This window comes from Syngnathus acus, chromosome 13 (genome assembly GCF_901709675.1).
Source record: "Syngnathus acus chromosome 13, fSynAcu1.2, whole genome shotgun sequence".
NCBI lineage: Eukaryota > Metazoa > Chordata > Actinopteri > Syngnathiformes > Syngnathidae > Syngnathus > Syngnathus acus.
The window spans coordinates 4,114,620-4,129,467 of NC_051098.1; the positions used below are offsets into that span (position 1 = coordinate 4,114,620).

Sequence of the window (14,848 nt, forward strand, 5' to 3'; positions counted from 1 at the left end):
GTTGTTCGTCCCCGTGTGCGCTGCGATTGACTGGCAACTGATTCAGGGTGTTCCCTGCCTACTGCCCGATGACTGCTGGAATAGGCTCCAGCACACCCGCTACCCCCCGTGGGAGGACAAGCGGTACAGATAATGGATGGATGGATGGATGGATGGATGGATGGATGGATGGATGGATGGATGGATGGATGGATGGATGGATGGATGGATGTTGTTTGTTTGGTGTAACTTACATAGAAATGTAAAAGTGTATCGACATTACTGTATACTGTACTCAATCACTTTTTCTGTAATTCACACCCCAAGAACATGTCTAATAGTTTCTTGTACAAAACTAGTGCTGTACTGCACAGGAGGTTCTTGGCTTATGACAGTTGTGACACGCTGATAGGTTTTCAAGTTATAAAAAGCACACAATGAACAATTAAGAATATGTGTTGTTGATTATGGAACACATGAAAGCATGTTGAGTTACTGCCATATTTATTGTTGGGGCTAAATGAAAAACACAGCTATAGAAGTGCAATTTTTACAAATATTTATTGTAATTATGACTTAAATACTATGTAATGATGAACTACGTTTTATTTTATTTTATTTTTTTACCAGGACAAAGTCTGCTAAAAAAAAACATTTTTAAACCTTGGAGCCCTTGTATGGATTATTTGAAAATGAATACTCAAGTCAAGTCAGCTTTTTATTTGTAAATTTCAGCAAAGTTGATGAAAAACGTATTCAATTCATACAATTTTTATAATAATTGTTTTCTTATACCTCTCCGCCTCTTTTATATACTTGTAAAAGGGAAAAAAGACACATTGTGTTTTTTTTTTTTTACTTAAGGACGAATGGAAATATGATTGCGGTTGAATGAAAGAATATCCAGGTTTTAAATCCAGAAACGGACGAATGACGAAGATAGGGTCAATAACTGTCAAACACTATACTGTTACATAGGCAACAACAAAACAGACTGTAAGTCAAGTCTGCGTCTTCGTATCCGGAAACAAGGCAGGTAGGCCTTCAACATAAAAGATAAGCAAGGAGTCATTGATATTATTTTTCTGAGAAATTCTGAACGTGTCGTAGACCATAGACGTTTGACAATATTTGCGTTAGTCTTTGTTGAGATGGTGGATTATGCCGATTTATATTTTGCACCAGATTCGGTCACCATTATGTGCGAACGTGTGGAACGGAAAATGACTTCACTTTGGTAACTTGACAAACAGTGGCGCCACAACCACCACCGGTGCCTCGTAGATCCCTCGACCCTCTTAAAAAAAGGAAAAGATAAAAATACCGGTAAAGTGCAGCCTTTCGTGGTGTGCGCGCACTGCGCGTAGCCTGGAACCTCCGGGCTCCGTCAGAGCTGCTCTGCCACAGGCGCCCGGAGAATGTACCCCCCAGTAAACTGGAAGGTGCCAAAGGCAGACCGGGTTTTATTCAGTCACGTGAGTAGCCTTCTCCAGGAAAAAAAGACATCACTTCATACGGTTCTGTATTTGCTTTTTGCCTCCCCATTGGAAAACCGATGACGAGATTTTGCGATCATCACATAACATTTAGTAAATCTAGCAATTATAGTATACTGTAGATCGCGGGCATATCAGCAATTGACCCACGGTGCGTAATTACCACATTTCCTAATGAAGTTAGGAACGCTACCCTTCAGCTCCCATGACGTCACTCACGGGCTTTCCTCGAGCGAAGGGTTGCTTTTATTTTGTCCCCCTCTCGATCCTCTCTTTTTCTGCCTCCACACCCCTTGCTGAGTGCTACGGCGATGTGACACCATGCAGGGGTCAGTGTATAAATGCGTCTTGCAGATATAATATAATCTCTAAATGCTGTTAAAAATAAATAAAAATCCTTCTTCGGTTCAATTGCGACAACTGTCATTGAGCGTCAGTGTAAAGCTGAGCAATGACAAGAGTAGCATACAGAATGCTACTCCCACCCCCGCGGTGTCAGAACAAGCTAATGCATTATTTGTGGGGCTACAATATTTTTCAACAATATTTCATTTTCCAATACTGATTATACATAGTGCATATATATTTGCTATGCAATTTTACCCTACCCTCGTGATATCTGATGCGACCAGGAATTTGACATTAGAAACTTGACATTATCTTTAGAAACTAGAAACTGCTTGTGTATGTTGCTGAGGCAAAAGCCAAAGCTTGGAACTTAAAATCGTACGCACACACAGTCAGGGCCGGTGTTGTTCCGTAAAATGCAGCCCTGCCGTAGAATGCACCCCCTGACAGGAGCACGCTCACGTCACTTTCGAAACAGCGTTCTGTTGTAATGGTAAACTCAGCTGAAAATCGAAAGTAGCTGAAATTGTTTCTCTTGGCCGGTTGAAAGTACAGGTTAGTTTTCCTTACGATTGGATGGATTCAAAAGCATGCACCGCCGTCATTCAGGCTATTTAGATAACCAAAAACAATCGCTAATTGACTGAATATTTGCCGTCCCGATAATATAATTTCCTCTATCTTGACAGTACTGTGCAAAACGACAGTGCAACGAATGTTTGCTACTCCATTCGCTATGTTGTCATGATTCAATGCTCCTGTTTTTTAAAATATGAGATGTTTTTTTTCCACTTTAAGACGCTAATGAGTGGTTGGAAGAATGAATAAAAGAATGAAACAGATATCTCTCACAATTACGTTGTAAGATGTGTCAAATTTGAACATTCACAAATATTGGTATCAAAAGTCAACCCAATTAAATGTGCCTGAGAGCAAGCAGTACACCAATCAGCCAGAAGAGAGAGTATTTGGTACACCGAATAACAGAGGCGTAGCCAGGAATTTTTCCAGTAGGGGCGCACGCCCACAGGAAAAAAAATCGAACATCACCCACGCCGTTCGCTGATCGCTAAAACAACATCCGGGTCCGGGAGGCAAACGGTGAATGGATAACATCGCGCACATAGAATAGCGCAAGCACATTCGCGCAAGACCGAAAGAAAAAAACGGCATGAAAATGAAGAATCGAAAAAGCTCGATTTCTTTCAACCGGGGCGCAGGGAGTCCTAACCGGGGCGCCGCCCCGGCTCGCCCCGGCTTGGCTACGCCTCTGCCGAATAACAAGTTTTAGACGAACATTAAAAAAAAAAAAAAAAGATGTTGGTTGCGCGCATTCAATTCATGTTTCACCTTTATGAATATGATTTTATTTTGTGCAATATTTATGTTGGTGAAACATGATTTTAATGTGTGTGCCCAAATGTTAATTTATTTCATTAAATGTAAATCAACATTTTTTCAGTGTATTATCATTTTTGGTAATATTTATTGGCATTGCTTTAAATGTTAATGCATGTTAGTTGGTCAGGGTTAGTTATCAATTTATTTTTTATATGCACAACTTCCTGATTTGAAAGAGATTCATTCACCCACTGAAGATTTTATCTGGATTTTACACAAAGATCAGGCAATGTTTTTGTTTTGTCACTTATTATTCTAACAATCAAAGTTTGGGAGTTCATCTGGATGTTTCATTCCTTACATAGTCACTGGCAATGCGGTGCATTAAGTGTTTGTTTAGGTTTAGGACTTTCAGAAAGATCTTTAAAAATAACAGGAGCAAATTGTGTTATTGCAAATACGTCTAAGTAGTAACAGAAACATACTGTAAATTTCAAAGAAAGCTTTAGATTTACACCTTTCACTTTTTTGCACAAATGATGCTGTCACTGTTGTTTTCACCTTTTAGTTTAACATTAATTAATGTATTTACGTGTCCCTATTTCCCGTTAATATGATTTTTTTTACTAAGCATTTAACGATTTCAAATTTTCTTTTGACGCCCCCTAGAGTCTACGGCACCATTAGCGTCTGCCTAGCCTGGCTCAAGGGCAAATGGGATAAGTCAATTAAAAAAACATTTCTGTGTTTGCGCTGACCATTTCCACAAGACCAAACATATGAGTCTCCTACACGCCTCTGTGTTGATGGTATCATCATCTGCCCTGTAGACAGGAAAGTGAAACTGTCAAGATTATCTTACCCTGTCTGTGTTCTATGTCGTGTTTGGACCACACCGTAATTACGTTATGCATGCACATTTTTTTTCCTGATCACTATCCAAAGTACATTGCTGTCAGTGTCTGTCCTTCTTTCTCTCAGTTGCTAATCAGTTATCTTCTCTCGACGTTGCATTTAGGCATGAGCTTGAACATGTTTATTACATAAACTTGCACTATCATTGCCAATTTATACTGCTAATTATTTTGAATGCATTATTTATTTTCACTTATCACTTACATTTTTATTTTTGACATTTGAGGTCTTATTTTTTCAGTTGCCTGTTTAATATTTTCAGATTCACATCTTTTGTTTCTCAGTTTCAAATCTTGTTTAATTTTCAAATCTTTTTTTGCGTTTTAAATCTGGTTTTTGATTTTCATTCTTTTTACCCCGATTGTGGCATGGGGAGGGAGCGTGCAATCATGAGTGTCATTTGGTGTAAAGTGTGTGAAAATAAAAACAAATGATGGAGATTTTAAAAGACATTGTCTTATTTAGATGGTGAATCTTAATGACATCTTTTTCCATTTGACCTATTTTAGACTCGGAAAGCTTGGTCAATGGGAATCATCAAGGCAGTCCAGCACAGTCTTCCCAAGAAATTGGTGAGAGAATCCAGTCGGAGCACAGTGCAATTGTAAGCTCTATTGAAAAAGACCTCCAGGACATCATGGACTCCTTAGTCATGGATGATCTTGAATCTTGTTCCTCTGAAGACAAAATGCCTCCTGGGGGCCAACCGTTGACTCATTCACCCCTGTTACCCATGGTCAATGGTGGGGGCAGGTATTTGCTGTCCCCTCCTACAAGTCCTGGGGCCATGTCCATGGGATCCAGCTATGACAATACATCGCCACCCTTCTCTCCTCTCTCTTCTCCTTCAGCAGCCAGCAGTGGTAGCTTTACGAGTCCATCTGGTGGAGCACCCCAGGACCACATTTCTTCTCTGCCGCCAGTGCCTGCACGCTCCTCCAGCTACAACTTCACCAGCCATTCGCAACTTGTACCCCAGCCACGGACCAACCTACCTAACTTTAATGGTGGCGGCGTAGGTCAGAAGGTTCAAGAAAGCCCCAGACTGCAAAGAAAGATCTTAGGGGAGGCACCCCCAAGCCCGAAGCCTAGTCGCAGAGGATTATGCCAAGATGGGTTGGACAGTCCCAGAGAGACCCCATTTTTATCTTTGAATGAATCCCCCAGTAGCAGAAATATTGTGCCAAGTAGCCCCGCTTTCACTCCCAAGTTCCCAACATCCGCTTCCATGTCCGCTCCTATGAGGACCAAGACAACCACTGTGCTTCATGACAGACCTGCTAGCCCTTTCAGAGAGCAGACAACCTTTGCCGATCGCTCCATCACCTCAAGCCCATCCAGGCAACTCTGCCAACCTACAAAGGCCTTTCAGCCACCTCTCGATCCCGTTGTCCATATCATTCAAGGCTCACCGTGCCAGCAGCTGCCAGAAAGCCCTCGCATGATTCGGCGAAACATAGAACTGAATGGCGGAGGAGGTAATATGAGAGAACTTCCACCTCTAAGTCCCTCCATTGCTCGTAGAGGCGTCCCAGTACTCCCAGGGGCCCTTCCAGGAACGGTACAATGTACAACCCTGAAGACACCTGATAGCACCTCAGGTCTGGGCACACTCATCTCAGAGAGTCCCAGGCTTCAACGTAAGACTGGAACTACAGCTGTTGATTTGACTGGCAGCTGGGGAATGCGAGCCCGTAGTCCTTCACCCACTTCTCTGATGATGGAAAGTGGCACGGGAATTCGAAAGGCCAACTTTGGCAATTCTCTTTCATCAGCATATAGTCTTGGTTCCCTTCCTGGCTCATCACCCATGTCCAGTCCCAGAATCAACAGGAAAGTATCAACAGGGCGACCGGGGATGAGGGAGAGAAAGAACAGCATCTCAGAAATCAGCGACAATGAAGACGAGCTGGTGGAATACCATCGACGACAGAGGGAGGAACGACTTCGAGAGCAGGAAATGGAGAGACTGGTGAGTGCAAAACATCTTTTGAGGAAAGTTCTGTCATACGAACACATTTACCAAGAGCATAAATGTATCACCAACTCTTGGGACTTCTACATTACGCCATGGTTGACGAATTAGATTTGGTGTTTGTTTTCAGTCTAATCTAGGGTTGAATCTCAGGTCCATTTTGTAAAGCACCATTGATAAACTGGTATTGAATTGTAAAATAGGACTATATTCGGATGCCCTGTCTAATCTCCGCGCACAGGAAAGTGTATTGTTTGCAGGTAACGTATTGTGTTTATAGAGGATGAGTCAGAAATTTATGAATGTCTGTCACTTGGCAGTTAGCTATCCAAGGTGTTGCTGACATGCAGCCTCAGGCTTCAGGGTGCCAGGATGTTCCCATAGTAACCACATTGTTTGCTGGTTCCTAAGCTTTGCAAGGGGGGGTGGGGCTGGATGGTAGACGTCATGAACCTGTCTGGTTCTGATTAAAAACACAACGGCAACAATAAATGGTTTTATTTGCATGAACGTGATTGTGTAGATTGCGTAGATTGTGCAAGTTTTTCACTAGCCTGACCTTGGTGCAGGCAGTGTGGTTTCAGTTCAGTTCAGGCTTTGTATTTATAAGGATCCTGTGATTGACTAGCGTCTACACCAGGGTGTGGTCTGCCTTTCGCTCAAAATCAGAAATGTCAAGCTATCCCCTTCAGAGATCTTGTTTTATGCACTGACACATAGGCTTGCCGGGAAAATGCCATTAGGTTACCCTTTGATTTTAAAATTGAGTACTTTTTGTTGTCATTGCACAACAGACTGTAAAGTGCAGCACCAGTCACCATTTAATAAGATGATTATAGATGATAACTAACAATTAGTGATGCTGTGCATTGCATTTATGTTGTGAATATCGACTTGAACTTGATCAAAACAAACCGAATCGCTACACAAGAGCTTGGAATTGCAATCCACAATAGTACTGAAAAAGTGTCATCTTTATTTTCTCTGCTCTCAGGAATTTTATCTTGACAAGAAATGCATTTCAGCTGTGGACACAATGAAGAGTGATTAGTCAGTTCTACCTTCATACAAAAATATTGAGACAGATATGTGCAAAAGCAAAAAGTTAAGTACTTAGAAGGTCAAGATCCAAAACTGTACATGTCACGTATAGATGAATAACGGGACTGGCAACAGCTGCTTGAGATAAAGAGTCAAGGTTTCTCAGCAGCATGGTTTGTTATTATATTTTGCTCATGATGACACTCGCAGCTCTTTGAGAAAGCAGGGCGTGAAGCTGCAGGGCCTGCAATTAGTCACAGTTGATACACTGTCACGAGATATTTTCTCGCCTCAGAGCGTATGCATTTAAGTCATTTCACACAGACCTGCGACTCCCTACACAAATGATTACAAAAAACAATTTAGATGAGTGTTTTAGCGAGGTTTGTTAAAGAAAAAACGAGCTCTTGTTATTGTGAAGTCAGTGGGAGTACACAGCTTCGAGGAAGGAGGATTGCAGGGGGTTCTCCTTAAAAGGAGGCACTGGCTTACTGTATCTTGAATTACGTTCAGGTTTTGAAATGTTTAGGAAGTTCTTACTATATTATAAAAAACAGAGCCAACAATAAGTATGAATTGCCAACAACAGGTTAGTGGAGGACCATTGTTCATTTGTACAATGTTATTTGTAATTCATAACCTTTTTTTCTGCAGAAAGTTGTACATTTGGAGAAGTTCTTGCAGCACCCCTGCTGAGCTCTTGTGGCATGCTTTTGCACCATGGCACTCTTGTTGAGAATAATTAGTATATGAATATGGAAGGAGAGAAATTTGCTGAAGTTAAGTATTCATCATGCTAATAACAATTCTAAACTGTCAAGTGTTAACAAAAGATAAAACACAAAAACAATACATTTAGAGCACTATCACAGAAATAATATTTTGACCCTCTCATGTATGATTAAGTTAAAACAGAAAATGGCAAGCTAGTTTGTGAACATTTGGGAGTTGTGATAAAGAGCATTGGTGTTTTCCCCTTGGGCCTACTGGTAATCCCTCTCTGATAATAGACTACCAGAGATTAAGTCCAGACTGTCCTGTCTGCTCCTGTGTTCACCACATGACACCTTATCATGGCAAAGACTCTTGGTGAGTCTGTGGCACAAAGTCTCACACTCATGTAAATTCACCTTCTGTCTGGGCACCACAGATGACCCAATATTTTCCTGGATATTTGTCATGTTGAGTTAGGGCCATGCTGAGGATTTACTCACTGAGGGCAATTTAAACAAAGAAATGAATGAAAAAACGAACGAATGAATGAATGAAGAAATGAATGACAAATGATTGAAGAATGCATAAATAAATAAATAAATAAATAAATAAATAAATAAATAAGATTAAATTGAAAAGAAAAACAATTATGGTGTGTCCTAAAATAATTCTGTCCTTTATCATTATCTTGCACCACCAATTTAAACTACCTGTAATCTGACTCTACTCATGTCTTTGCTTCCAATTCAAATCTCTTTGCTTGTCCAGTGGGATGTCACAAAGGATGGCATCCATTAAGATCCATCCATCCATTTTCTATACCGCTTGTCCCCGCGGGCGTGCTGGAGCCTATCCCAGCAGTCATCGGGCGGTAGGCGGGGGACACCCTGAACCGGTTGCCAGCCAATCGCTGGGCACACAGAGACGAACAACCATCCATTAAGATTAGTAAACCAAATATAGTGTGTACCTCCACACTCTCAAACAGAACATGACATAATACATTCCAAACCATTCAAATATAACTAGCTTGTGTTGTCCACTGAAACTGGCACCCCTGGGAGATAACTATAGCTATAACCTCTGTGTGAAACTTGTCACAGGAGATAAGAGTTATTGGTGGGGATGAGGAGCTTTTTTCAAATCTGGCACGTGTGGATTTTACCCTTTTGGAGTAAAAGCAGATTAATATTGAATTTAACTTTTGTTGGCGTTATTTAATAGTTATTGTCCAGTTTGGCTCATCGGAAATTCTTTACATTATCATATTTGTTCTAGCTTCACTAGTGTGTTTGGAATGGCTGCAGTGTGAAAATGTCTCCACTAGAGGGGGATATCTGCCCATTCTTACACTCAGCGCTCGTCGTGGCATTGTTGCAGCTACGTGAAAATTTAACAAGAGTGAATAAAAATCCTCATTGACCAAAATGTTCAATATATATCAAAATAGTAGAGCCAAGTTATATTCAGAGCATTTGAAATACATGTGACCTTCTAAAGTAAAACAAAAAGCTTATAAAGTTTTATTATAGAGCATCAGAAGATGTTTTCTCATTCATTTTCTTTTTTCCCCTTCATAACAAATGTTTGCTTTACATTGTAAAGCGTAATAACAATGTTGAGTTAAGCTTAATGTTATTTTTAGACCCAATCAATAAGAGCTTTCCCAATTAAGAAAGTCTCTGAAGATTTGTGTGCGGTGAGGCAGTTCTTCACATCTCCCAAAGTAACACAGAGTGTTCAGTCACTTTTACCCTGGGAGCTTTGCAGACAAAAACTCAGAAGCAACATTTTTTCCTGTTGAGTTAGTTCTGGGTTATCAGTCTGTCATGGATTCGTATTGTATTTGTAGCAGGCCACAACCTACACTGAGAGGAGGCCAGAACAGGGAGCGGGTAATGATTTATTTGCTTGCCCTGCCAAAACAGAAGTCAGGTCTTTTTACAGACATGGCAGCATTAATGAAGGTAATTGGATGCATTGCTCTTATGATTTTTGTAGTGTGATTGGATTTAAACTATCCCATAGGTGCTTCTGGAGTCCCTTTAACCATTCTATCATTTTTGCTTTTTTGGTTTTAAAAAAAAGACAATAAAATAATCATAAACGAATGAATAAATAAATACAAACCTAAAAACACTGCAACACCGTTAATATGCACTAGTCAATATTTAGTGCCGATACAGTAAGATAGATAGATAGATAGATAGATAGATAGATAGATAGATAGATAGATAGATAGATAGATAGATAGATAGATAGATAGATACTCTATTGATAAGTAATACATAAAATGTAAATTTCCAGGGACTATTGAAAAATTCCAGCCATTAAACCTATGATACCTAAACCTACATAATATACTTGGTATATTTTTACTTGGTAGAAATACTTTATACTTGGTATGTACGTACTGTAATCCCTCATTTATCATGGACAATTGGTGCCAGGACCACCTGCGATATGTGAAAATCCGCGAAGTAGTGTCACCCTCTCATTTTTAATATACATACATTTTTGTGTATCAATAAGTGTATAGTAAACCATATAAGTGCATATGTTATCATTAGAACATTAAAAAATAGTTCCAAACGTATATACTATATTAATACGTAGTATAAATGACATACAGAAAATAATGTATAAATAATATAAATGTAAATATGATACGTGTGTGTGCGTGTGTGTGTGTGTGTGTGTGTGTGTGTGTGTGTGTGTGTAACATACGTAGATGTAGCTCAAGTATACATACTGTAAATAGGTTTTTAGAACTCTTTTATTATTATAACAACTTTTTTATAGCAAGTTTGCATACTGTAAATATGTTTTTAGAATTTTTTATAACAAGGTACAATACTATAAATATGTTTTTAGAACTCTTATTATTATAACAACTTTTTTTTATAAAAAGGTACAAGTGTACGTACTGCAATTGTGTGGACACTCCCTGCCTTCTGCTGGTATGTGGGCAATTTAGGTGCCATAATTCCTCAATTTAGAAGGTTTATTTTGAATTTTTGATTTTTTTTTAATTTGGAAAAAAATCTGTGATGTACTGAAGCCGCGATAAATGAACCGCAATGTAGCGAGGGATTACTGTATGTATGTATGTATGTATGTATGTATGTATGTACGTATGTATGTGGGTAGGTAGGTAGGTAGGTAGGGAGGTGTTTATTTATTTATTTATTTATTTATTTATTTAATCTTGCACTCAAAAAATACTCCACATACATAAGAAAAGTAATGCTAAAACTAAATTTAACTAAAATAAGGCACTGATAAAACTAACAGACCTGCTCTAAAAAGTAATTAAAACTAACTGAAATAAAAAAAAGTAGGAGAAAATAAAAACTAACTAAACTGTAAAATCAAATACAAAATAATACTGCTTCCACTCTGAGTGTTCATGTTTGTGTGCGACAGCCCAGTGCCCCAGATCCTACATAGCTGTGATGGGGCCAATGGGATGGGACTATGATAATAACAATAATAATGCATTCAATTACGTGATTCCTGTAATGATTGAGAGGGTTTGACATGCTGTTGTTATGAATGAAAAGTGATGACATCCACCACACATGTCGTAATCTGAAGCTCAGAATGTGTTTGCCTGTGCCTCGATCGAAATTTACGACAATTGCGTACATGCGGAATAGTTACATATGGTTCCAGAAGGTGTAAATGTCATATGCGCTTGACGGATGTCAAAGAAAATGCCCTCAGTATGCTATGCTAGCATGGTTATAAACATCATTCCATGTTACATAAAAAACACAATCCCTAATTGAATGTTTTATTTTTTTATTACTCACTATGCTCTTAGAAAAGTAGTAACGTATTGTACATGCTTCATTTTGCCTTCCCTGTCTGGTACTACTGTATTATTACCCACAAGAAGCATGTTGTTCTATGTTTGTAGCAGGTAGGCGATGTGCCTTCAAGCTGCATGCACTGTTTTATAATTCATGATTATGTATGATTATTAGTTTCTTGAAATTAATCCATATTTGAACTTTAGTGTTAGACAACAGAGGGTAATTGTCAAATGTGACAGTCAGTGTTTCTTTAGTGCTTTAATTGGGCTGTCAAACTAACTAAACCCTCCTTCTACTCACTGTTAGTAGACTTCATTAGCATTTCCTTCCAAAGTGTGGATATAAATATTTAATCTTATAATTTCATGTTTACAGCAAATTGTTTAACTTGCAAGCTGATGCAACTGAATGCACATCTTACAAACTTCTCACTGGAGCCCCGGAACAATAATCAAGCAGTAAGGCTGCATATTTCCCAAGAAGCGTTTAGGGAATGAAAAAAAATACAACTCTCATACAGCCTTTAATCATTGTCTTTGATCCTTCATGCAAATGTGTGTGACGTGGTGACTGGAAGCAAGATTTCATTTGAGGGCATGAATCTCAGTCGAACGGGAGGTTTCAGCTGTTTTAATGGCAGCCGCCCCACTGGGAGCAACAGCTTCATGGTTTTATCCTGACATTAGTGCCAGTGACATCTTTAAGGAGGACCAGTAGTATCTTAGTATCCAATGGGGTTGACTTCCACTTGAGAGGCTGCCTGTCTGACTTTGATGCATGTCCGTTATAGTGGATGAGGGAGAGGTTTGGAGGCGGGTTGCTAGAAGCACTGTTATAAGAATACCGTATTTTCTGGACTATAAGTCGCTTTTTTTTTTTTTGGTGGGGTGGGTGGGGGGGCGACTTATACTCAGGAGCGATTTATATGTGTAATTATTCACAAATCTTTACTTGATCATTAACACATTACGGACTTACTAGTATAGTTGATCACTTCACATGTTATTTTCACTTTAAACCGCATGAGGGCGCACTATGGCTGTGGAATAATTGGAGCCTCACTGACAATGAGTTCCATTCACTGACTTCCGGAGTCAGGAGATTTTATGATTTGGAGTGACACAGATGGTTCGATAAACTTGTTATTTATGTTATAGTTATTTGATATATAGTTTATTTAGAGTAGCAACGTCTATGTTGTTAGACTTCAGTAGTTTCCGATTGTCTAGCAAGGCCGTGAAGGCAGCGGGGGACGGGGGGACGGGAAGAGCGATCCAGGGCGCTTGCTTATAGCACTGTGTTGGCTCATATGTGGAGCGCTTATTTTATGGAATAAAGAGCCGGTTACCAAACCCACGTCTTGCCTGGTACTTTGGTAACGCTACAATATAGTTATATACGTAGATCTGTGGAATAATTGGAGCCGCAACTGACAATGAGGCTGACGTCAGCGGCGCACGTAGTTCCGCAGTCAACAGCTTTTTTTTTTTGTTTTTTTTGAGTGACACAGCGGATGAAGAATCCGATTGATTTAATGATTTGGAGTGACACGGATGGTTGTTCATATTACATTTATTTGATATAGCTAGTCTGACGTCAGCGGTTCACGTAGTTCCGGAGTCAACAGCTGTGTTTTTTATTTTTTATTTTTTTTAAGTGACACAAGACGAAGATTCCGATGGATTTAATGATTTGGAGTGACACGGATGGTTCGATAAAATTGTTGTTAATATTATTGTTATTTGATATACAGTCAAACCTTGGTTTTCGACCACAATTCGTTCCAGAAGGCGTTTCGAGAAGTGAATCGTTCGAATTCCGAATCTATTTTTTCCATTACAAATAATGGAAAAAATTTAATCCGTTCCAAGACAAAAAAACGCCTTTTTTAAGCATTTTTTCATTTGCGCATTTTTGTCCGATCGCACAACTGCAGCACACCGCCGAACGTGCAACCGTAGCGCGCCGCCGACCGCGCAACTGCACCGCGCTGGTCGCATTATTGTGACAGAGCCTTCGCTGAAATTTAGAAAATATTTTTAAAGTCCTGATGTACTTTCCAAAATTTTAGTGGACTTCAGTGCGCATGGAGCTTAATTTCGTTCGATCGCGCAACTGCAGCGCGCCAGGCGCTCACTGTCGCATTGGTTTAAGAGCATCTTTGTGTTTTAGGATGGCATTACTGCTCCCACTTGCTTTCTTTGGAAGCATGATTAGGGGTTAATACAATCCTCGAAGTACCGAAAATACAATAACAACGGAGTCAGTCGGCATCCGGGCCGCGCGGTCGGGTTTTCTCGGGTCCTCCTGGCTCATCTCGCGAGGTTCGACCTCCGAATTTTGTTCGACAACCGAAGCAAAAATTCTCGAATTTTTTGTTAGAATTCCGATTTGTTCGAGAACCAGGACGTTCGAAAACCGAGGTTTGACTGCATAGTTTGTATATTGTTATATGGGCCTGTGGAATAGTTTGAACTGCAACTGACGACGAGTCCGACGCCAGCGGTGCGCCGCACACGTGCCGTTGTTTACATAAAGGACGAAGAATTCGATCGATGAATTTAATGATTTGGAGTGATACAGATGGTTTGATAAAATTGTTGTTTATATTATAGTTATTTGATATATAGTTTATATATCGTTATATGGGCCTGTGGAATGATTTGAACTGCAACTGACGACGGCGCCGACGTCAGCGGCGTGCTGCACACGCAGCGTTGTTTACAGAAAGGACGAAGAATTCGATCAATGGATTCAATGATTTAGAGCAGTGGTCCCCAAACTACGGCCCGCGGGCCGTATACGGCCCCCCTCCGCATTAGACCTGGCCCCCTGAACAATACCAGAGACGGAAAAAAATGCTAAACAATACCAGACCCCCTGAACAATACCAGAGACGGGAAAAAAAATGCTAAACAATACCAGAGACGGAGAAAAAAATGCTACTACGACCTCACTTTGCCCCAGCACGTTTTTACCCTTATGGCCACCCATAACCCAGTCATAGAACGTGAAAGAACGGAATAATGGCAAAAAGGTTGGGTAAGAGAAAAATTTATTCCGAATGCAGGGTATTTAACCCGCAGTGGACACACTTTTTTTTTTTTGTTCAATTCAAAGAAAAGACTGCTTGTCTCGTCTGTCAAGAGATGGTGGCGGTATTCAAGGAATACAACCTGCGCCGACAATATGAATCCCGTCACAAAGACAAGTACGCCAGC

The 14,848-nt window shown here is 40.0% G+C and overlaps 1 protein-coding gene across 14 annotated transcripts in view; it reads left to right on the forward strand.

The window, feature by feature from the left end:
- phldb1b (pleckstrin homology-like domain, family B, member 1b) overlaps positions 1–14,848 on the forward strand; it is a 98,163-nt gene that overhangs the window by 50,708 nt on the left and 32,607 nt on the right. For all 14 annotated transcript variants that reach the window (XM_037268340.1, XM_037268343.1, XM_037268342.1 and 11 more), the window contains one exon: positions 4,589–6,051. In XM_037268340.1, coding sequence (XP_037124235.1) covers positions 4,589–6,051 — 1,463 coding nt within the window. The remainder of the gene's footprint in view (positions 1–4,588; positions 6,052–14,848) is intronic.